The sequence below is a fragment of the Natator depressus genome, chromosome 3, assembly GCF_965152275.1.
Source record: "Natator depressus isolate rNatDep1 chromosome 3, rNatDep2.hap1, whole genome shotgun sequence".
Lineage (NCBI taxonomy): Eukaryota > Metazoa > Chordata > Testudines > Cheloniidae > Natator > Natator depressus.
In genome coordinates this window covers 126,485,496-126,509,890 of record NC_134236.1, presented here as the reverse complement: position 1 = coordinate 126,509,890, position 24,395 = coordinate 126,485,496, and the positions used below count along the sequence as shown (strand labels likewise).

The 24,395-nt window shown below is 42.5% G+C and overlaps 1 protein-coding gene across 2 annotated transcripts in view; it reads left to right on the top strand.

The window, feature by feature from the left end:
• The first annotated feature begins 537 nt into the window (after positions 1–537).
• Positions 538–24,395, top strand: part of RPS6KA2 (ribosomal protein S6 kinase A2) — a 484,946-nt gene continuing 461,088 nt past the window's right edge. Inside the window, exons 1-3 of one of the 2 annotated variants that reach the window (XM_074948755.1) lie at positions 538–762; positions 1,184–1,268; positions 7,937–7,981. In XM_074948755.1, the coding sequence (XP_074804856.1) occupies positions 1,206–1,268; positions 7,937–7,981 (108 nt within the window). In that variant the 5' untranslated portion in view covers positions 538–762; positions 1,184–1,205. Of the gene's footprint in view, positions 763–1,073; positions 1,269–7,936; positions 7,982–24,395 lie in introns of those variants that run through there. The other variant, XM_074948754.1, reaches the window with a different exon arrangement.

Genomic DNA, 24,395 nt, shown 5'->3' with positions numbered 1-24,395 from the left:
GATGGACCATTGGTCTGATCCAGTATGGCACCTCTTATGTTCTTACATGTATACATATACTACCCATTGCTACCATACTGTATGGGGAAAATCCTGAAGGCTTTACTCGGGTTTTTATGTGGTCCTTACCTAGGTTTTGATCTGCATGAGTTTGCTCACTGGCTTACCCATTGAGATCTGGGATTGTATTTTGGCTCGGAATGAATCAAACCACTCCTAGCTTTCTCCCTAAATTGCTCTTACCTGCCAGGCGCTGTATTGCAGTCAGAGGGAGCTAAGTGCATTTAGAATCTGGCAGAAGTCGGCCCTAAGATTGCTTTTTAACTGGTGTAAAAAGAAAAACAAGAAGAGGCTGCATATACAACAAAACACCACTGCAGAGTAGGAGATGCAGGAGGGCCAAGGGGAGTTCACCTTTCTCTTCCCAGAACAGCAGCTCTCTTGGCAATCAGTCAGTGTTTTGATATTTTGTTGGTATTTCCTTACTTCACCGAGGCGGCTGACTCCCCTTGTCTGAGGACAGCTGCAAATCCATCATGTAGCGCGACATTTGGCTATCACCTGGGGAGGCTTCCAGCCTGAACAAATTGTGCCCCACTGGGAGCTCCTGCGGGTGTGGTCGATGCCGGAGCCAGCAGCTAGACCAGGAGGAGAGGCTCTGCCGCACCTCCCCTCCCTTGCTTGCTCTGCAGTTGCTATAGCAGCAGCCGCAGCAGCATCCTCGCACTCAACTTGCACCCATCATTTAAAGAGCAAATTAAGGTGGTTGTGTTTTTTTTTTTTTTTTTTTAAAAAGTGGGTGGTGGGAGGGGGGAGAAAGGTAGTTCAATTTACTGCTGCAAGAGAAGCATTTACTCTGACAAAGTCACTTTGCAAAAGCTAGAGCTGCAATTATATCCCTCCCTCCATCCTCCTCTTCCCCCCCCCCCACCTCCTCTTTCAAAGCCTGAGTGTGAAGCAGCAGCATAAGCAGCTTCTCTGTGTGTCTGTCTCTCTGAGGAGAACTGGTGGTGGTCACACAAGAAACCATACTACAGACCTGAGCCACGGGCTCCAGCAAACCTCAGAGATTGCTGCATTCTGCTAAGTCCTCTGTGTCTGTTGGGCACCGCTCACTTGCTCACAGTTCTGGCTGTGTCTCTCATCCTCTTCCACTCACTCTCACATTTTCTTCCTCCCTCAGCCTTTGAAAGAAAAACTTCAACATGCCAATTGCCCACTTACTGGAGCTATGGAAAAAGATAGAGGTGGAACCCATGGACACGGAGGTGAGCCTCAAACCAACCCTTAATGATTTCCACAGGCATCGCAAGTCCATTGCAAATGGACCAGTTTGAAGAGGTCATTTATATAAAATGCGTATTTATTTCTTTATGTGGGTGCTTTGGGGAGTTCTCTCTCAGCATGGGACCCAACTGCTCTGTTTAGCAAAACTTTAGGATGTCTTTCTTTTTAGTGACTTGTATTGTGTTGTAAGGCAAACCCACTTGTTGATGGTGATGGAAGATGTATTCCCTGGGTAGGGGAGGGAGTAGCTTAATTAATTTAGCAATGGGTTAAGTATTAGTGGAATGAGATAAGTCTAATGTTGTATTAATCCCTCTTTTGGAATGATTCTTAAAAAGGGAGATGACCAGGAAACTTGTCATGCCTGAGCTCAAAGGCTGCTGATTTCTGAAGTGATGGGGAAAAACTTCAAGTCCTTGCCTAGTGACAGTGTTGGATGCTTGCTTAGGCACCTACTTTGAGCAAAACAAAGTACTGATCAATACAGGTTGCTTTACAGAGGTGCCCTTTTAGTGAAGGGGATCTCTTGAAGATATTCTGGGGCGCTCCCAAGCCTGGAGACTGCCTGTTGTACAGTTTCACTATATAGTTTGAATTTCATTGACTTTTTAAAAAGTGTAAATAGGTGGAATTAGTCTAAAATGTTTGACTAGAATAATGTTGCTTCTCAAATGTAATTAGCTACATTGATTGATTGAATTTGTGTTCTCTTGTTTCCTAGCTAAACCATTCCTCTTACTGCTAGATGTAGTCTTGCTAAATAAACGTGTCTCCCTTGTATTCCAATATCTACTAATTTTCTTCCACTACAAAATGCTTAAAGGAAGGGGCAGAGATGTTTTTTGTATTTCTTTTTCCCTGCATTTGATTCTGAGCTACCTTACATTGGTTTTACATCAGTGCAATTTAATTGACTTCAGTGGAGTTACTCCTGATTTTGCACCATTGTAGGTAAGATCAGAATATACCCACTGTCTTTATCACCTCTAAAAATCATTTTTCAAACACAGGGCCATGCTCTAAGTACCTACCAGAGAAGGTAATTGGTAACCCATTATAAAACTCTCTAAGAACTATATAATATCATTAGAGCATCTTGACTGCATGAGCCCTTTATGTCTGCAATACGTGTAGTTTTAGATTTTTGTCTTATAGTTGGGCCAGGTCTACAGTAAAAAGAGAGTCAACCCAGCTACGTTGCTGAAGGGTGTGGGGAAAAATAGTTATGCTGACCTAATCCCCAGTGCAGACAGTACTAAGTCGACTGAAGAACCCCTGCTGTCGCTGCAGTGAGAGACTACACTGAAGTATTGCAGTGGTGCCACTGCAGCTGTACTGGCTTAAGTGTAGACGTAGCCTTAGTCTCTGCCCTGAAGATCTTAAAACCCTCTTTGTGCTGGGTTTTCTGTAGCACGGAATACAATGGGGAGCTGGCCCAGGACTGGGGCTCTGAGGTTCTACCACAGTATAAATGATTGTGTTGGAAATGAACACAAGCCACAAAAACTAACGACCGTACCAATAGTTACATTACTAAATGAGAGCAAGACTTTTTTTTTTAATGTAGACTTATGTTTAAATTTTAAAACCATGTGGCTTTTTCTAACCATAATCTTAGTTAAGTAACAGATTTCTTAACTGTAACTTAAATGACAAGATTGCAAGAAACCAAGTCCTGTTTCTCAAACTGAGACGTTGAATTTGCAAAGATTTCAGATATGACTTGAAGTGAAATACGTGAAAGATAAGGGAAAAGCATTAAAAATAGAATTACAATAAATAACTTGGTGTGGAAAAGACCCTACATGAGGAATGTATTTGCCTGGGGCTGGGGAAAGATGATCAAATGCTGTCTTGAGCCATAGACTTCATCTCCTTTCTTGTGGCAGGTCACTTTCTCTCAGTTGATTTGTGGGAGAATCCCTTGTGTAGTCCAGAATAGCCCTGAAAAATTGCTGTTTTAGGAAAATCTAAGTGTGCTATCAAAAATGGCACCTCTGGGTATAACATTCTTGCCCCCTTTGGCCCACACAGTTGGCCAACATTTGGGGCCTTGCTGGGCTGTTTCAGTTAGGTGAAATTGGTGATAGAGGTTGGGTGTTCCTTTGGTGGAATGCTGTTTATTTACAAACAATGCGCACACAGGCCTGTCTACCCTGAACACAGTAAACACAAATAACAGCAGGCAGTTGCCTTGCTCAGAAATCCAAGTCTGCCTTTCCAGTGAGTATTGGGTCCAAAAGAATCAATCTCTCTCTCTGCTTTCTCCAAGGACCATGCTTGCCACTGTTTCTCTCGCTTTCCACATTTCTCACACAGCTGCAGCCAATCAGCCCCAACAAAACCCTTCAGCCCACACGGAGTTAGCTTTGCCATGCAACCCTGTGCGTCCAGTGATAGCCTCAGCTATCGCTACACTAAAGAGCATTTAATTGTTCCTTCCATTTAGCTTCCCAGGGTATGTCTACACAGCAAAGACAAACCCACGGCTAGCCTGTGCCAACTGACTCTGCTTCAGGCTGCAGGGCTGTCTCATAGATGAGTAGACTTTCTGGCTTGGGCAGGAGCCTGAGCTCTGGGACCCTTCCACCTCAGAGTCCTTCAGCCGAAGCCCAGATGTCTACGCTGCAGCGAAACCGCCCTGTGCACCTGAGTCGGCTGGCATGGGCCAGCCATGGTTGTCTAGTTACTGTGTAGACAGACCCAAAGAAGCATGCTGAGCACACCCATCAGCTTTAACCAGATCTGTGGTTGTCTTTCCATCAAAGACCTGCTCTGATGGTCACTAACAATTCTTCTAGCACAGCAACTTCTTCTAAAATGTACTCAGACTTGTATTTTGTACCGAGGTGCCATGGTGCTAGGGCACTTACAAACATAGGATAGAGCTGGGCAAAATTTTGGACTCTTTTTTTTTTTTTTCCCAGCCAAAAATAAAAATGCAGGTTTGGGACAGCCAGAACATTTGGTGAATATGTGTTCGTTTCACTGAACTGTTTAAGTCAAAACAGGAGACGTTTTTGGAAATGTCCTAACAAACAATTGGACACTATCAAAACAAAACACTTCAGCTTTTTGGACTAGATTCACAATGGTATTTAGACACCATTCACAAACCAGGTAGTTGTGATGGTTTCCCCCCTTACACTCAACAGCCTGATGGGCAGGGCCCTCTCTTGAGCTGAGGGGGACATAGTTTCAAACCCCCACTCTGGAGCAGAGACTTGAACCCAGGTCTCTCTGCTCCCAGGAGGCACTCTGGAGTGGGCGGTGTCTCGGTCTCTCCTGTTGGAGCTTTTCCACATTTTTATAAAATATTTGAGTAGTCCTTGGGGTGGGAGATGGAGAGTGACTCCATAGCCCACTGATTAGGGCACTCACCTGGGAGGTGGCACCCCTGGGTTCCTGTCCTTGATCCAGAGTGGAGACTTCCGTCTGGCCTGGCCCAACCCAAATGAGTATCCTAACAACTGGGCTACTGAGCGTAAGGAGATCTCCTTCTCCATTCTTGTGAAACTAGCCCTTATTTTCCTTTTCCTTTTTTCTTAAAATACACACAACAATCTCATTCCAACTTTTCAATTTGACAATTTCCGTTCTGGTTCAACCCAAACCAAAAAACTGTTAGGTGTCCCACCAGCTCTCCTCTGGAACTACCAGCAAAGCGAAGTATTCTCTGTTGTGAAGTACTGAAGTGCTAAAATGCACATCCATTACATACATGCACTACTAGTTGTCAGTCCCTGCCACTGGGTTGATGATGGGGACTATGTTTTTGTGCGTGTGATGAACCAAAAATAAGAAGACTATATACTTTGTTCCTTATTTAAATTAGGACCCTAGATCAGTATTGTTGTTGAACTTAATTTCCAGCTTAAAAAAAATAAGTTTGGTAATGGGTTACAGACTTGTTCGTTCTTTATATTAAGGTTTTGTTTTATGAATAGTTTTAACAAGGGTTAAAATTGTTAGTATCCAAACGGTCTCTGTCTTGCTCCATAATCATGGCTTATGTCTAATTCCTTCCACTGATTTTTGTTTATAACCATCTATAACACATTCTACTCATGTCTGTAACATCCTTATAACCTATATAATTTATTAACCCTTTATAAACTATTTAGAAAAAATACTTTATATTAAAGTGTGACTGTTTAATTCTAGCCCAGGTGAGTTTGATAGCTGTTGAGCAGCCTTTATGATTGATTTTTCGATGGAAACTAGAAGCCTAAATACCTTTTGTGAATCTGAGCTGTTCCCTCTCCAGTGGACAAGTGTCCACATTACAACAGCCGCCACAATGATTTGAATGCAAAGAACATTCCTCTTTTACAAATTATTAAATTTAACTTTTATCTTGGCTACACTTTAAAGTCTGCTGTGTTAAAACTTATGATTAGAATATTTTTAAGGAATTGGAGTGGTGTTCAAATCCACGCAGGGTAAAATGTCATTTTGGGGGCTAGTCTGACATTTCTCCCCCACAAGATTTTCACGTTTTGTAAATATGCCATCTGCCAGGGAGGGAGACAAATGTCTTATTTCTTTTATATGTGCAAACCTTCCCCCTTATGCCAAAAAACCTTTAAAAATGCATTTACCAGTAGCTGAGTGTGACTCAGTGCAAACATTTAAATACAGCACTTACGTTAAATCAATTTTATATCAGCGGGGGGGTTCACTAAGGACATGTACTGCATTGTGTAAAGTGAGTAAACAAGGAAGGATTAAGGGCTGAATCCTACTTTCTTTACCCATTGACTTTCAAGGGAACTACTTCTGTGAGTAAAGTAAATGGGATTTGGCCCTAAACCTTTTAAAGATGTTGAAATGAGAACATGTTTTTAGTGTATATGATCTTGCAGTCTGCTCAGGCAAAACTCCATTGATTTCAATTAGGTTTTTTTTTAAAAAAAAACAGTGAATGACTTCCCTTGGGGATATTTTTCTGAGTAAGGACTTGGAGGATCAAGTCCTCAGTTACCCTGTCTGCTTTAAAAGCCAGGTTTTTTTCCAGTGGCCTCAGCACCCAACAGCTCCATCCCACATAGGTACCAAATAAGTGGCAGTACTGAACTCTTCTGAAAACTGTGGCCCTATGTGTTTATATGTTCTCTTTTACTCCCTTATGAAAGTTTTCAGAGTAACAGCCGTGTTAGTCTGTATTCGCAAAAAGAAAAGGAGGACTTGTGGCACCTTAGAGACTAACCAATTTATTTGAGCATGAGCTTTTGTGAGCTACAGCTCACTTCATCGGATGCATACTGTGGAAATTGCAGAAGACATTATATACACAGACACCATGAAACAATACCTCCTCCCACCCCACTCTCCTGCTGGAAATAGCTTATCTAAAGTGATCATCAAGTTGGGCCATTTCCAGCACAAATCCAGGTTTTCTCACCCTCTGCCCCCCCACAGACAAACTCACTCTCTTGCTGGTAATAGCCCATCCAAAGTGACCACTCTCTTCACAATGTGTATGATAATCAAGGTGGGCCATTTCCTGCAGAAATCCAGGTTCTCTCACCCCCCTCCAAAAACCACACACACAAACTCACTCTCCTGCTGGTAATAGCCTATCCAAAGTGACCACTCTCCTTACAACCTGCATGAAAATCAAGGTGGACCATTTCCAGCACAGATACAGGTTTTCTCACTCCCCCACCCCCATACACACACAAACTCACTCTCCTGCTGGTAATAGCCTATCCAAAGGGATAGATGGATATCCAAAGGAATAGATAGATAGGATGGAGGGGGGTGAGAGAACCTGGATTTCTGCAGGAAATGGCCCACCTTGATTATCATACACATTGTGAAGAGAGTGGTCACTTTGGATGGGCTATTACCAGCAAGAGAGTGAGTTTGTCTGTGGGGGGGCAGAGGGTGAGAAAACCTGGATTTGTGCTGGAAATGGCCCAACTTGATGATCACTTTAGATAAGCTATTACCAGCAGGAAAGTGGGGTGGGAGGAGGTATTGTTTCATGGTGTCTGTGTATATAATGTCTTCTGCAATTTCCACAGTATGCATCCGATGAAGTGAGCTGTAGCTCACGAAAGCTCATGCTCAAATAAATTGGTTAGTCTCTAAGGTGCCACAAGTCCTCCTTTTCTTTTTATGAAAGTTTGCTACCTTTCCAGATCTCCAGAATGGTCTGTTCATGAATAATCTTGCTTCATTTTTATTCAATCTTGACATGTTAATTGCACAAGTCTGTTTTTGATTATTCACCCATAATCTTGTATAATCGACATTGCACCCTTAGTTCTGTCTATTATAGTCTTTTTCCATATGTTCCCCAAACTTGATGCAACCTATATTCACTCCTTACTTAGTTCAATAACAGGTAAGTAAAATACACACTATTTAATGTATATACACAATAGATTCAGTGTAGTTTTGTCATAGCATTACTGTATCTTTTAAAGAAAAAAAATAGATAACTGGATTCTAAAAAGTTAAGTCTTTTTTAGTTATTGGGGGGGGGGGGGGGTTAATTTAACCATTGTAAATCTGGAGCAAATCCCTTGACATAAATTGATTCAGATTTACACCAGTGTAACAGAACAGTCTGGTTCAGAATTGTGGTTTTCTGAGGCTTTTCATAATCCATCTTCACGACTTTTCTTCTTTTGATTACCAGCCTGCAGTGGAAGATGCCATCTTGGATGAAGAATTTACAAGTGAGGTAATTCTGTGCATGTTATAATTTCCTGGATATTTTAATGCTTGTCAATTTTCTACCTTCATGAAAAAAATTCTAGTATTTCCCACCACCTCCAGGAAATACTGTGAGAATTGACTTTCACTCAAATGCTACTTTGAAAACTGAAAATATACTATTTGGGTTGGATATTGAGGATCTTTCCTAGCAGTGAGGCTATTAAACTGTGAAGTAGCCTTTTAAGAAAAGCTATGGATGCCACATTGCTTGTCATTTTTAAAACTGGCCTTGAGAAAACAATGGTGACTATAAAGCAGGGAACTATTCTGCCGTGGCCAGGGAATGGTCGAATTGCTCTAATAGTACTTTTCTTTCCGTAATTCCTGACACATCAAGAATTGTTGCAAAACTATCAGTGGCCATTCTGTCCTAAGCATGAAGATTCTATTATTTTAAGAGTGAGACAGCAAAACTGTGTTGTGAAAGAGGCAGTCTTGTAGCTTAAAATGAAGGAAGAAAGATATGAGATGTTGGATGGAAGGAATAGGGGAGAAACTCAACAAAAAAGAGAAAAATGGGAGACTGGATTATGAGTGTGTGTGTGTATTGTGTTTATATATACACACACACACACACACACACACACACACACACACACACACACACACACACACAGACCGAGGGGGACCTGTGTATTGACTAGTAGAGAAGAAAAGAACTGGACTCAAAGTTAAGAAGTATGAAAGAATAAAATATGAGGGTAGCTATGGCATACTGTCTCTTTACGTTTTTATACAAGAGAACATGTAATAGTGATCTGTTACTCTTAGGGGCCATTAAGCAGTACATTTGCACAAGTTACAGTGAACTGGACTCAACTGGTGAATTGATACTAAATGCCACCAAGCCTGTGGGTTTACTTCATTCGTCCATTAGACTGGCTCTTCATCCCAAATAGACTGTATGCTCACTAGCTTAACAGTGAAGATAAATAAACACTACTATGGTCTTGTCTACACTACAAAAATACTGGCTTCTGATAGTGGTTTGACCTGTAAGTGTAGACAAGGACAAGCCGTATTCAGTGCCCTGTCAGAAACTGGGATTAAAACCTGCTCAGCTGGGCTCCCCATTATCATCCTCATGAGCCTCAGGCTCATTGAAACCCCTACCCCTGAAAACCAGAAGGCTCCTTAGAAGTCACCCCATAAGACTTAGTAGACTTGTTAGGCCCCAATGAGACTTCTATATGATGGGGGCTAGAGAAGCTGCCATAGCCTCTCAATTCTTGCATGGGGGTAGGAGCTTGGAAGAGCATCAAAAATTCTCTTCCAAAGCCAGGGGAGTCCTGCAAGCTCCTGAGGCTTGGGGGTGGAGTGGGGCCAATGAACCTCATAAGACTTCTGGCTTGGAAACCCCTTAAGAGACAACTGAGGCTGATGTGGTGGTAAACTATGAATCTGCAGGGACCCACAAGATTTTGGACAGTGGGGAAGGGAAGTTGCCAAACTTCATAAGTAGAGCATGTAGAAAATATTTTAAGAAGGTATATCTGTTTTACATGGCCATTTTGTGAACACAGACTTTCAGGGGAAAATGGCTGGTTTTCCAAGTCTTCTAACTTTTTTTGCCAGTTTTTTTTTCATGATACTTTTTAATCACAAGGGTTACTACAGCTCCTGGCTTTCAGTAAACAAAATTTTGATTTTTTTTAAAAAAAAATATAGTGAACCCTGTGGAAACAACTTCAACATTTAAATTTTTTTCACAACTCTTTTTAAATTTCAACCCTCTCCGCTTTCTGGGTACTGATGCACTTATGCAGATGGAGCCCCCTCCTGTAGGCATGAGGAGGTGCATGAGGATTGGGCTCCTCTCTAAAGTGCAGTAGAACCTAAGAGTTACGAACGCCTCAGAAATGGAGGTTGTTCATAACACTGAACAAAACATTATGGTGGTTCTTTCAAAAGTTTACAGCTGAACAATGACTTAATACAGCTTTGAAGCTTTACTATGCAGAAGAAAAATACTATGTTTTATTCTGCTCCCAGAGCAGATTTAACCGTCTTGCACCCCTGGATAGCAATGCAAAGTGCAGAGGGAAACTGAGGCATACATAGGCGGCATAAAACTGTTACAGAAAATTCTCACATCACAGTTGCATTATATGGAGTTCTCACTGTTTCTTGGCACCTTGGTCTTGGGTTTTCTCTCCTTTTTATGTGCTTTTGCCTTCTATCTATAAGTATCCACAAAGTGCTTACATGGTGGTATCATATCGTACTGTTTTCTGTACTTTCCCCAGCAAGTGGGATGCAAAGTGAGTAACCAAGAACAGGGTGTGGCTATGCCTGTCTAAACAGCCTGCCACAGTGGTTTTTATAAAGGGTGCGCACAGAATAAGGAGGCTAAGAAGGCAGAGTTAGAGGTGAAACATCATCAATTACACCATGTAGGAGAGGGTCCTCTCTCCTCATCTAAAGTTTTCTCAAACACTCCTTTATTGCAGGGGCCCACAAACAAATTGTATGTCTTTCCCATTCATATCCTGCTGGTCACCATAAGATTTGAGCTCTGACTGCAGACTATCCAAGCCAGAGTCTGTACAGCACCAAGAACCCTTCCAGGTTTAACTTAGGCAAGTCTACCTATAAAACCACTACAGTGGGACAGCTGTGCTGCTGTAGCGCTTCAGTGTAGACGCTCCCCGTGCTGACGGGAGGGGTTCTCCTGTCAGTGTAGGTAATCCATCTCCGAAGAAGAGGTAGTTAGGTTGATGGAAGAATGCTTCCATTGACTTAGTGTTGTCTGCATAGCTACATCTTTGGGGGAGGGGGAGATGGATTTTTCACATCCCTGAGAAGTATAACTATGCCAGTGTAAGTTCCCTAATAAATAGTACAGAGAAGGACCAGTTTCTTGAATGTTAGGTTCCCATCACCATGGATATATGGCCTACTGGCTGAGTGACTAATAAGTCTGCCTAACATCCTGTAGCAATCTTCTAGCTGATGGAAGTGCTGCACCCAAATCCAAAGCCAGTTTTATCAGGAAACCCTTCATCTATATTTTAAAGGGTGGCCTGAAGGCACTTAATGCAGACAATAGATTGCATTCACTGCAGGGATGTGTTTAAACAAAATGCTTTGGGCTATATTAGCATCCTTCCCCACTGCTATGCACAGTCCACATAAATCAGATAAAATAGAAAAACCAATACAAAAATTACATTGCCTATTGTCTGAGTTAGTGCTGTCTGATTTTGCTGTCACTGGGGACAAGTTCTTTGAATGTCCCAGAGGGCAAAAATGACTAAGAGAACATTAATAGACAATGATTTGCCCAGTACCAGCCAGCAGCAGGAAATACTGGGGTTACCCGTGCTGCTTCTGAGACTAATTGAACACAGATGGCTGGGGTGTTTTGATTGTAAAAGTAGGACTGCTCTCCAGGCAAATTTATCTATCTGTAGAAGAGCATTTCCCTCTGTCTGAAAGTTCTAAAAGTGTTAATGAAACTGATGATTTAGTGACTTAGAAATAGATGTTTTGGCCAATGGAAGGCCTCACAACTCAGTTGTTAAAGATCCCATGGTGGTGTTAAGGAAGGGTGTTAATCCTAGACTGTGTTCTGACCAAATTCCTGTCTGTCTAGGCTCTCCCTGTAGTTTCAGTTGGGGGCTGTATTCTTTATTTCACTTCCTAAGCTATTGAGAAGTTATGCTGTGTACACTGTAAAACAGAAGGTGCGTTCCTCAGAAATAGCTTCATTTTAGGTGGATTCAGCTTTTTTTTTTTTTTTTTTTTACACTTTCTACACTTCTGTTCCTTTATACCTTTTCCAGGAGTGTTGCCAGTCTTAACTTCAGTATTTTCAGATCTGCTACCGGAAACCTGCTGTTGAAGTTCAATGTATTATCAACAAAAATGACTTCTCTGTCAAAGCTGCCACCTAGCCAGGAATAGAATTAGATAAAACCTCTCAATTTGTTTAATGAAAAATTCATGGCACAACTGAAAAATTTAGGATTTCAGAGCCACCCCTCACCCCCTGTTCTGAAATTTTCAAATATTGCTGTTGCTTTGAAAAATGCATTTCCTCCAACAGTAAAATCAGTAGCTAGATGAAAGTTGAGGCAGAAATGGAATTCTTGTGGTAATGTTTGGAGAGAGCACAGAGTGGCATATAAGCCAGGCTCTTTGGTGTCTGGTAGTCCAACAGGCAGGAGAGAGGACACCAGCAGTACCCTCTGAAGCTACTGTATTATACACACAATTGTCAAGGGAAGGCAAAACAGGTGCCCTAAATACACTTATCCATAGTTATTCCACATCTGTTTTTATATAAATGTAGAAGATGAAGAAGACTAGACTGAGTACCAATATTAAAGGATAAACACAGCACTCTCATAGGAGCAAAAACGTAAGACTTGTTGCTCTTGTATTCCTGTCATCATGCTGACAATGTGTTCAAAGTACGTCTGTGCTTATGTAACACTAAAGTCAGTTGACAGCAACACAAACTTTCCATAACACTGTGGTGGTATTCAACTGCCAGCTATAGAAAAGGCTGGAAATGTGTTTTCCAGGTATTTGTAAATAATATAATGTCACTGAACTTACCTCTACAGCAATTTCAATGTAGCTTCAAAAAAAGAACAGGCGTACTTGTGGCACCTTAGAGACTAACAAATTTATTAGAGCATAAGCTTTCATGGGCTACAGCTCACTTCATTGGATGCATAGAATGGAACATATAGTAAGAAGATATAATATACACATACATACAGAGAAGGTGGAAGTTGCCATACAAACTGTAAGAGGCTAATTAATTAAGATGAGCTATTATCAGCAGGAGAAAAAAACTTTTGTAGTGATAATGAAGATGGCCCATTTAGGCAGTTGACAAGAATGTGTGAGGATACTTAACATAGGGAAATAGATTCAATTTGTGTAATGACCCAGTCACTCCCAGTCTCTATTCAAACCCAAGTTAATGGTATCTAGTTTGCATATTAATTCAAGCTCAGCAGTTTCTCATTGGAGTCTGGTTTTGAAGCTTTCCTGTTGCAGAATTGCCACCCTTAAATCTTTTACTTGAGTGGCCAGTGAGGTTGAAGTGTTCTCCTACCGGTTTTTGAATGTTATGATTCCTGATGTCAGATTTGTGTCCATTTATTCTTTTGCATAGAGACTGTCCGGTTTGGCCAACGTACATGGCAGAGGGGCATTGCTGGCACATGATGGCATATATCACATTGGTAGATGTGCAGGTGAACGAGCCCCTGATGGAGTGGCTAATGTGATTAGGTCCTATGATGGTGTCACTTGAATAAATATGTGGACAGAGTTGGCAGCGGGCTTTGTTGCAAGGATAGGTTCCTGGGTTAGTGTTTTTTGTTGTGTGGTGTGTGCTTGCTGGAGAGCATTTGCTTCAGGTTGGGGGGCTGTCTGTAAGAGAGGACTGGTCTGTCTCCCACGATCTGTGAGCGTGAGGAATCATTTTTCAGGATAGGTTGTAAATCTTTGATGATGCGCTGGAGAGGTTTTAGTTGAGGGCTGAAGGTGACAGCTAGTGGCGTTCTGTTATTTTCTTTGTTGGGCCTGTCCTGTATTAGGTGACTTGTGGGTACTCTTCTGGCTCTGTCAATCTGTTTTTTCACTTCAGCAGGTGGGTATTGTAGTTTTAAGAATGCTTGATAGAGATCTTGTCGGTGTTTGTCTTTGTCTGAGGGATTGGAGCAAATGCAGTTGTATCTTTGAGCTTGGCTGTAGACAATGGGTCATGTGATGTGTCCTGGATGGAAGCTGGAGGCACGTAGGTAAGTATAGCAGTCAGTAGGTTTCCGGTATAGGGTGGTGTTTATGTGACCATCGCTTACTGGCACAGTAGTGTCCAGGAAATGGACCGCTTGTGTGGATTGGTCTAGGCTGAGATTGATGGTGGGATGGAAATTGTTGAAATCATGGTGGAATTCCTCAAGGCCTAAGGCAGCGTTGTTCTAAGTCAGCCATAAAAATGTTGGCATGCTGTGGGGCCATGCAGGTACCCATAGCAGTGCTGCTGACTTGAAGGTATACATTGTCCCCAAATGTGAAATAGTTGTGGGTGAGGACAAAGTCACAAAGTTCAGCCACCAGGTTTGCCATGACATTATCGGGGATACTGTTCCTGATAGCTTGCAGTCCATCTTTGTGTGGAATGTTGGTGTGGAGGGCTTCTACATCCATAGTGGCCAGGGTGGTGGTTTCTGGAAGATCACTGATGGATTGTAGTTTCCTCAGGAAGTCCAGTGGTGTATTGAAGATAGCTGGGAGTGCTGGTAGCGTAGGGCCTGAGGAGAGAGTCCACATAGCCAGACAATCCTGCTGTTAGGGTGCCAATGCCTGAGATGATGAGGTGTCCAGGATTTCCAGGTTTATGGATCTTGGGTAGCAAATAGAATACCCCTGGTCAGGGTTCTAGGCATGTGTCTGCACAGATCTGTTCCTGTGCTTTTTCAGGGAGTTTCTTGAGCAGATGGTGTAGTTTCTTTTGATAATCCTCAGTGGGATCAGAGGATAATGGCCTGTAGAATGTGGCGTTTGAGAGCTGCCTAGCAGCCTCTTGTTCATATTCCAACTTATTCATGATGACAGCATCTCCTTTGTCAGCCTTTTTGATTATGATGTCAGAGTTGTTCCTGAGGCTGTTGATGGCGTTGTGTTCAGCATGGCTGATGTTATGGGGCAAGTGATGCTGCTTTTCCACAATTTCAGCCCATGCACGTCGACGGAAGCAATCTATGTAGAAGTCCAGTCTGTTTCGACCTTCAGGAGGAGTCCACGCAGAATCCTTCTTTTTGTAGTGTTGGTAGGAAGGATTCTGTGGGTTAGTATGTTGTTCAGAGGTGTGTTGGAAATATTCTTTGAGTCAGAGATGTCAAAAGTATGATACAGTTCTGTGGTGACCTGGAATCCTGTTCGTGGGGCTGGACAGACAAAAGGAGAGGCCCCGAGACAGGATAGACTCTTCTGCTGGGCTAAGAGTATAGCTGGAAAGATTAACAATATTGTTGGGTGGGTTAAGGGAACTACTGTTGAGGGTCCTTGTGGCATGTAGCAGTTTGGACAGTTTAGTGTCCTTTTTCTTCTGTAGAGAAGCAAAGTTTGTGTTGTAAATGGCTTGTCTAGTTTTTGTAAAATCTATCCATGAGGAAGTTTGTGTAGTTTCAGTATGCACAATGCCTTGCCTACAATCCTTCATCATTCAGTGGCTGGGCAGATGACTGATATAGGTCAGGCTAGTAATCTTCTAACCTACTGTCCCAAGAGCTGTTTTTATTACAATGTCAGATGAGGCCACTACCTTAAAGTTTAGTAATGGTATTTATGCTGATGTGGTTTCCTTGTTAGGAAAGGTTCTATTAACTTGACATATTGGAATGGGACAGGGAGGTCTCTGCCTGGTTAAAGAGCTATCTAATCATGATCTTAATGATGACTTCTAATATTGGACCTAAGGATGGGATCCTCAAAGGTACTTAAGTCCCTAACTCTTGGGTTTAGGCTCCTAAATCCCAGTTTCGGCTCCACTGTAATCCACAAAACTCCCAAGTCCCACCAAACCCTGTAGTCACCTAAACTTCACTCGGCGGAGAAGTTTTCAGAGTAAAAGCTCCCTAGCCACCTATGTTCCTGCTTCTGAGCACATCCACTGTTGGCAGGCATCTGATGGAGATGGCAGTGCTGCTGCCACTCACCTTATCAATTTTAAACCAGTGGTTAGAGCACTCACCCGGGAAGTGGGAACCCCACATTCAATTCCCCTCTCAGGAGGCTGCTCTAACAACTGAGCTATGGGATATTCTGATGTGGTGTGCCCTCAAACATGCCTGTTGAAGCTGCTCCACTCTGGATCAATAATAAGAGTGACTGGAGCAGCAGAATTGGCCCCAGAGTCTCCCATCTCCAAGGCAGGAGCCCTATCCATTGGACTGCGGTCATTCTCCTTCTCTCTTGCCCAATGACTGTTCCATTGTGGATAAATACGTAACTCGCACATATCATTCAGCATTGCAAGGACTAAGTCCGTTTGTGGACTGCAACCTAACTACTTAGCTAAGGAGATAGAAATGCATGTATGGGAAACAAAGGTCAATGCCAATACATATGTGGGATATATGCAAATCTAACTGCTCTGAATTGATCTTTTTGCTGCCCAGAAGACTGACTTATCTGTTGTATTTTGTGTGTTGGAATAAACCTGAAACATGTAGTTTTACCCTGCAGCAGGAAGGATAGTAGATAAGAAGAATGTTTAAAAGGCTGTGTGCCTTAAAACGTCTTTTGATCCTAGGAATAGTTTGTTCTTTCCAGAAAAAGCAAATAGGTAGCTGATCATCAAATTTACAGTACAATGTGGGGAGGGAGAGAGAGGATGTATAATACAACATAAAAAACTTTTGTTTTAATAACTGGTTGAGGTTGCTAAGTGACAGCAGTGCATTTAGCCATCAAATTGTTTATAAAATCCAAGCTCTTGGAAATGAACAGATAAAGATATTATATATCTTCTTCTGCTGAAATAATGAACAAACACGTTTTTATCAAGTAATGCATTTTTATTCAACAAAATAAGTTTACCTCTGACCCCAAATCCTTGTCTACTCAGTTATGAGGAATCTCAAAATAGAAACATAACCTCTTTGAAAAATAAACATGAAATTTAAAATTGACCTTAAATTCATGTCCACATATGTAATTTTTATCATTGGTTGGTATTGATACATGTGTTTCTAAGAAATTACTCTAATTTTTTTCTTGATAGTACTGCCAGTGTTACTATTCTACTAGATAAGAATGGTGTATGTAGGCAGTGTAAGATTTATAATGTCCTTAGCTATTTATTTATTTGTTTGTTTGCTTTTAAAGATTTGGCAGGTAACAATAGTTTTGTAACTTAGCAATGTTAATTGGCTTTTGAAATGGACTTTTTGGAAGTTCCAAAGGGGTCTCTTTTCTTTAAACGTTTCTTATTATATTTTTTAAAAGAACCATTTCTTCATTTACTTACTAAAAAGAAAAAAACAAGTGGAGTTGGTCAGGGCACCAAGTTAATACTGGCTCCTGAATTACCCTGTCCAATTCAATGCACACCTGACAAATAAGTATGATCCCTTGGTATCTGAGGCCCAGTCCTGTACACAGTCAATTGCAGAAGCCCCCCTCCACCTGTGTTGAACCCACTTGAAGTCATGGCGGGGGTGGGCACATGTGGGTGCCGGGATTTGTCCATGTGCAGTCAGCTGCAAATCTACATTAGCCATTCAAGGAGTCTAGTTTCATTCTGTATCATGGTCAGCAGTACTAAAGTCATAGCAGGTTAAGGGGCAAATTGTGGCTGGCAGTTACATGGGTGAATGGTCTGAGTGGATGCAGAAGAGAATAGGGGGACGTGTAAGGAGTCTCCCTTCCCTGGTGCATTCAGATCCTGTTCAAAGGGCCCTGATCATATACCCCTCCTCAAGGGAGACGTTGCTGTTTTTTATATATATTGGTTGTTTTCTTTCTTCCCTCACTAGCTGAACCAGAGACATCTGATGTATATTTAAATGAGTAGGAGGGGCTGTTACTGTATGTAGAAAAACAAAAATTCTGCTCTATGGGATTTTTTTTCTTCAACATTATATTCATTTTTCATTCATTAAGGCTCAACAAGAGCATGATGTGATAACAAAAAATCCCTTCCCAAGTACTGCATCCCTTCAGACAAAGGCAGTAACTTTACAGATATGGAGCTGTGTATCTACTACTGGCATATGTGTAGGGGTCTACCAAATTTGCAGCTGTGAAAATCGCATTATGGACTGTGAAATCTGGTTTCCAGCTATGAAGAGACAGCAGAGCGCATAGGCTGCCGGCTGGGCGCCCAATTCTGAAGGCAGTGCTGTGGCGAGCAGCATTGGAGGAGTGCGTGTGGCATGTATGGTATTGCCACCCATACTTCTGCGCTGCAATGACCAACCCATGAAAAATGTGGGATTTCTCTGTAGCGTTTATCAAACTGGGGGCCCCAACCCAAAAGGGGGGTTGCAAGCCAATTGTGGAAGAGAGGGTCACAGTATTGACACCCTTACTTCTGCGCTGCTGCTGGCAACAGCACTGCCTTCAGAGCTGGGTGCCTGGCCAGCAGCTGCTGCTCTCCACTCTGCTTTCAGAGCTGGGCAGCTGGAGCGTGGCAGCTGCTGGCCAGGCACCCAGCTCTAAAGGCAGTGCTGCTGCCAGCAGCAGCGCAGAAGTAAGGGTGTCAATACTGTGACCCTCTCTTCCACAACAGGCTTTTGGGTTGGGGCCCCCAGTTTGATAAACGCTGTGGAGAAATCCCACATTTGTCTTGGGTTGGTCACGGAAAAATAGCAAACTTCACAGATGTGTTAAACATCCACGAAATTTGCTGTTGAAGCTGTGACCAACCTCTGAAAAATGTGGGATTTAAGTAGCCCCCCTGTTTGTGTGCTGAATATAGTGCAGCTAACATATCTTCTCTGCTTTGTGGCAAGATAGGAATATGAGCATAACAAATATTGGGTAAAGCAGAACAGTCTTACCATGAAAATGGCCTTTGCACTTACAGGCCATGTTAGAAAAGTATGGAAAGGTCACATGATTTACAGGCCATTCTTCTTTCATAACCAGCCATGCTTGCTTCATGGGTTTATATCCACTTGAGCCTGACGCCGTTTCTGCTAAAGGCAAAGAATAACCTAGGGCCGAGAGGCAGAGAGAAGTGACTGTGAAGTACTATCACAGCAGAATAAAATGCAACATTTCAATGAGATGTAATTACAGCCAAAAAGTAATATTTAATGCAATGTTAAGATTATGTAATTAAAATAAAGCCAGGAATTGGGTGTGTTTGGGTTCTCTTACGCTGCCTAGACTATATGGTGTGGTATCAGGCTTGAGTTTTGTGTTATTGGGCTTTAGCATGGGGCACATTACAAAGACATTTGCATTAAATGACTGCTTTCTTATAGCAATTCACAGATACTACATCCACTGTTCATGCTCCTTAACTGCTCTAGCTTTTTATGTAGTCAACCCCAAAATGTTACTGACCTGCTCCCAGTAAATAGTGCAGCATTCAGCTTATTTCTCTTCAGGACACAGAGTGGTGAACTGTACCTGATTCTCTTCCTCAAGAGCCTTTGCATATGGGGTCCCACAGGGATTCATCCTGACTGCTCCTATCTCAAAGTCTATATGAGACCATTTGATGAGATGGTAAGAAACCAGGCTGTGGGACATTTCTCCTTTGCTCAGATTCTTCACTTGACACTTCGTCCACCTATCTGTCAGTTAAGGCACCCTATCTGTCAGTTAAGGCACCTTGAATGTGACCTTCAAAGCCTTCATTGGATCAGGATACAGTTAAATGGGTGACCACCTCTACATCCATGAGTTGCCCAGGGAGCTTTGCTCCTGTGTAGGGTGACCAGATAGCAACTGTGAAAAAACAGGATGGGGGTGGCGGGGTAATAGGTGCCTATATAAGAAATCCCAAAAAATGGGACTGTCCCTTTAAAAATGGGACATCTGGTCACCCTACTCCTGTAGGACAGTGAAATCACGCAAAGCCCGGGATAAAGGGCATGAAAGCCAGCAAGCAAGAGGTTTCTCATTCCATAGCCACACCCCCACACCTGAAACTACACAAATGATTCCTTAAATTCTCTCCCAGTCAGTGAGGGCTAAACAAGCAGGAAACTCCATGAGGTTTGATAGTCTGAGGGACCTCTGATAGTCAGATTTAATAAACCAGGAGGCAATTGGTACCATGGTGATGGGGGCTATTTTAAAAAAGAACACCCCTGAAAGATTTTTGCAGTCTTGACTGTAGCATTTGTTCATTAGCAACTGCTCTAATATCAAAGGAATAAGCAAGGAAAGACCTGAGAATTTTTCAGAATTTTTGATTTTACAAAACACTTAATAGAGTTAGACTGCTTGATTAGTGGTAAATTAATAGCTCTATTTAGTTTTCCTCCCTGGGCAAATAGTCCGCTGTGAGACCCCATCCTTTCACAGCGGCATTGAGAACTCATGGAGTATGTTGTTTATGAACTAATCATGTTGTCTGGAGAGAAGAGTCACTTGACACTCCCTAATGTCAAGAATAATTATTTCTGTGATGAGTACAACACCTTCTACCGCATTGTTGTATTTTGTTTTTCTATCTTAAAACTGGAGAGAGCTAAAATTTTACAGATCCAGGGTTATAAGCTAGTCTTGCCATGAGCAGGCCAGTCTTATTTCCTTGTAACAAAGAGTTGGAAAGCCTATTTATTTTTCTTTTACTCCTATTTAGAGTTTTATTCACTCTCTCACAGAACGAGTCAGACTACTTCCTACCCCAGGTTCAAATAAGGACTCTCTCCTTACTTCTCCTCCCTGCCCCCAAATTTTTGGAACCTGCCTAACTCTGAAACTTAGAGAATTCTAGCTAACCAAATAATAAAAGTGTAGAATAATGCATGAAACACTGCAACCCCTCCCTGACTACTGCTGGGGAACTGAAGCAATCTCTTCCATTCCACTGCTCACTGTGACAGAAGAAGCTGGAAGAAGGAAAACTCCAGCATCAGTCACAGAAACTACACTCTCTCATGAAAAGAAAAGGAGTACTTGTGGCACCTTAAGAGACTAACCAATTTATATGAGCATAAGCTTTCGTGAGCTACAGCTCACTTCATCGGATGCATAAAGTGGAAAATACAGTGAGGAGATTTATATACACACAGACCATGAAAAAATACACATTGTAAGGAGAGTGATCACTTAAGATGAGCTATTACCAGCAGGAGAGTGGGGGGGGGGGAGAGAGAACCTCTCTCGTGAGCAGGTTCACTTACAGAATTTCGACAAACCTATCTCACTGCTGTGAAGGTGGTGAAGAGATCTTACCTTTGGGCTGCAAACTTTGAGTAGTAAATTGATGGCTAACCCAGACTGCCTCCATTCTGTTCCTGAATGCAGCACCTTTCCTGTGGAGGATTACCTTATTTGCAGTGGATCACCTCCTTCCACCATGAGAACCAGCTGAGAGAGGGAGCCAGAACTATGAGACTCTTGTTACGAGAATTCATCACATTCACACAAGAAGTCTGCAGAAGCACTAATGGCAATCGGGGCTTCTACCTGGACCTCTGATCATTGCCCTTCCAGGAAGGCTAGAGAGTAGAAAATCCCTGGCACCCTACTCACAGAGAACACCACTTTTTGGGAGGACTCTACTGTTCACCTTAAAATATGCATGGGTCTTACCAGTAGTAAAGAAATCCTAGTTCAGAAAGCCTTTGCCCAGGAGTCTAGCATGGAGATTTCCAAAACCATAAAGAGGTTTAGCCACACAAAATGTGTAAGGTGTATGGATAAGTCCCCTGTCCTGCTTTGCATATCTCTGTATAGGAGTCTTTGCCACATAGAAAGATGTAGGCCTATGACTGCAAATGAAAATAAACTTAGCAGTGCCCTTCAACCTAGTAAATCTCAGGGGCAGGGGTGAGCATACTCCCAAGTTTGGCAAGGCATTCACATGACCTGACCTGGCAACAGTAGTTACTCCCATCAGTGCAGCGAGCATGGGATGGTGGCTAGCTCCTCAGTTGTAGGGACAGGGGTCTGATATAAGCTCCAAGGTGATGGTGGTGGAAGTATTATTTTTCTTAGTAGCACCTAGGATCCCAAGTCCCGGACCAGCATTGCATTGCTAGGTGCTGTACAAAGCAGAACTTACCTTCTCAATAGCTTTGATTTCACCCTCTTGGGAAAGAATGTTAAGGATTAACACATTAATAGGAAAAAACAATTAAAATGTACATGAACAGAAATAAAGGAGTAAACTAGAAAGGAGCAGTTATAGATCTAGGGTGGGAGCCACAACAATACTTAGGTGCGTAAGTCCCATTCCCAGGCACTGCTGTGATCCACAAACCTCCTGCCAGGCTGCCCCTGAACCTTGTGCATGCCTTCGCTCGCTTGGTGCCTCAGCTTTTTGCCTCTGGGCACTCAGACAGCAGCCTCACTCGAGGCGTGACTGTCTCCTGCCTAAGCCACAGAGCAACTCACAAAGTGGGAAAGAGAGGCAGGCGTGCCGCCACCTAAGTCATGTGTGGAAGCCTGTCCAGCAGGTGACTGCCAAGCATGCCTACTGGATGGGTCCCCTGGGGAGAGTTCACACAAAACAGCTGGAGGTGGGGAGGACAGCCTCTCTTTTAACCGTTAGCCAGGTGGTTAGGGTACTCAGCCAGGATGTGGGAGCTCCCTAGTTCCAGGTCCCCACTTCTCCTGAAGGAGAGAAGGGATTTGAACAGGTCTCCGCCACCTCTCAGGTGAGTGCTCTAATGACTGAGCTATGGGATATTCTGATGTAAGGCTCCCTCAAACTGTCCTACTGAAGTTGTTCCACTTGAATTCAGTCATTAAATATTAATTGGGCCAGTGAAAAAGTGACTCTATAGCCTGATAGTTAGGGTATTCCCCTCTCAGGAGGACTGGGGACTTGAACCAGGGGTCTCCCACTTCCCAGGTGAGTACTGTAGCCTAAAGGTTAGAATGGAGGGCCTCCTGCCCCCAGCTATTTTGTTTTGGGCTGCACACACAACTCAGGTGGCAAATGCCTATCTTCTTCTGGTGTGTGAATCACAAGCAGAGCCAGGAGCCTCCCTACAGCTGGGACTTAGGTACTGAACTTGGGGGGTGGGAGGCGCTTGGGACACACTCCTCAGTTTGTCACTGGCTAACTTAGATGGCTCCCTGCCTAGAGTGCGGGCATTGTGGATTGCAATCAAAGGCACCAATCTCTCCTCAGTTATTGTACGGGAACCCAGGCACCTACATGAGGCATTGTAGATCACAGTGTTCTCCCTATGATTTTTCTTGGCATAAACTTATAAACTTCCCAGGAGTAGAAAGAACACCAAGACCAAGACTCCAGCAGTTATGACATCCACAGTGTTCCTTCCTATCCTCCCCAAGATAGGGTGTTTGTGGAGTTCCATGAGGATGGGGCCACCAGGACCAGGTCAGTGCCACGATGCTCAGCACAACATGTAAATCCTTTTGTGGATCCCACCCCAAATATTTTCAAATGTGGAAATTCTGCTCCTTTGTTACTCCTAAGCTCCACAGGAGCAAATCTTAAGAGCTGGTCTTGGTGGCCCCATCCTCATGGAACTCCATAAACACCCTATCTTGGGGAGGATAGGAAGGAACACTGTGGACATCATAATTGCTGGAGTCTTGGTCTTGGTGTTCTTTCTACTCCTGGGAAGTTTATAAGTTTGGGAGGAATCACGGAGTTTATAGATCTGTCTTTACAGTATTGGAGATGGAAAATTTGTGGTCCAGATTGGAAATGTGGAAGAGGGTGTGGTCTGGGCTGGCTATAAAGGATTTGTTGGTGCACAGCTGAAGATGGGCATTAGTGCAGGGTTGAAGCTAATGCTGTCTGTGGAAACTTAACTATGAATTCTCAGGCATTAAAAATTTTTGGTGTCCTTTTCAACTTCAGAATTTTCTGTCTTTTTTTTATGGTGTGTTGTTTTTTTTGTTTTACACTAAAGATCTAATGAGGTTGTTTTTTGGACAGATTTACAAGTTTAATTCCAATTGAACAAATATTTTTCTCTGCTAATTAGAAAAGGACAATAAAAATGCTGCTTATTAATAATCAAATTCTAACTTCATTTAGACTTGTGCAACCAGGGCAATTTAGATGATCTTTGCTCATTATTTTTGTCTCCATTCTGAAACTGTTTTCTTCCCTTTTTTAACTGGTCTGTTTATGTGAAATGAGTAATTCAAAGACTGATTACTAGGTTCCTTCAGCCTTGTCTGGCAGCTTTCTTTATGTTACAGATTCTTGGAGGAAGATATAATATGCACAATGTGGAACAAGGTTTGGTTCGTATATTTTCAGTAATGTTTAGCATTATGTCTAATTTTCCAAAGTTTGAAACATGAGTGATTAGACACTGAAATCTATATTTAGGCACCTAAATCAATGACCTGATCTTCCGGTGTACTGAGCAACCACCACTCCCATTTGAGGGCATCAGGAACCCCAAGGTGCTCCATACCTCTCAGAATCAAAACCACTTTGTAGGAGCCTGGTTTTTAGCACCTAAGTTTGAAGATGTTGGCTAATGCATAGAAAATGTGTTCAGATGTGTTGTGTTTGTAATTCCAAAACATTTTGTAGTGCACGTTATAATAGAAAGCATCCAGTGTAACAGAAAGATGAGCAGTGTGGACATGTTAAAATGTTGACCTGATATCTAATCACATACATGACTGTGATGTTTTAAGTGATTTTTTACATTCAAATCCCTTCTCCGAATCTGGAGCACCCCTCTTAAGACACTTCTATTGGATTCACCAAAACTTTTATCAAGAAG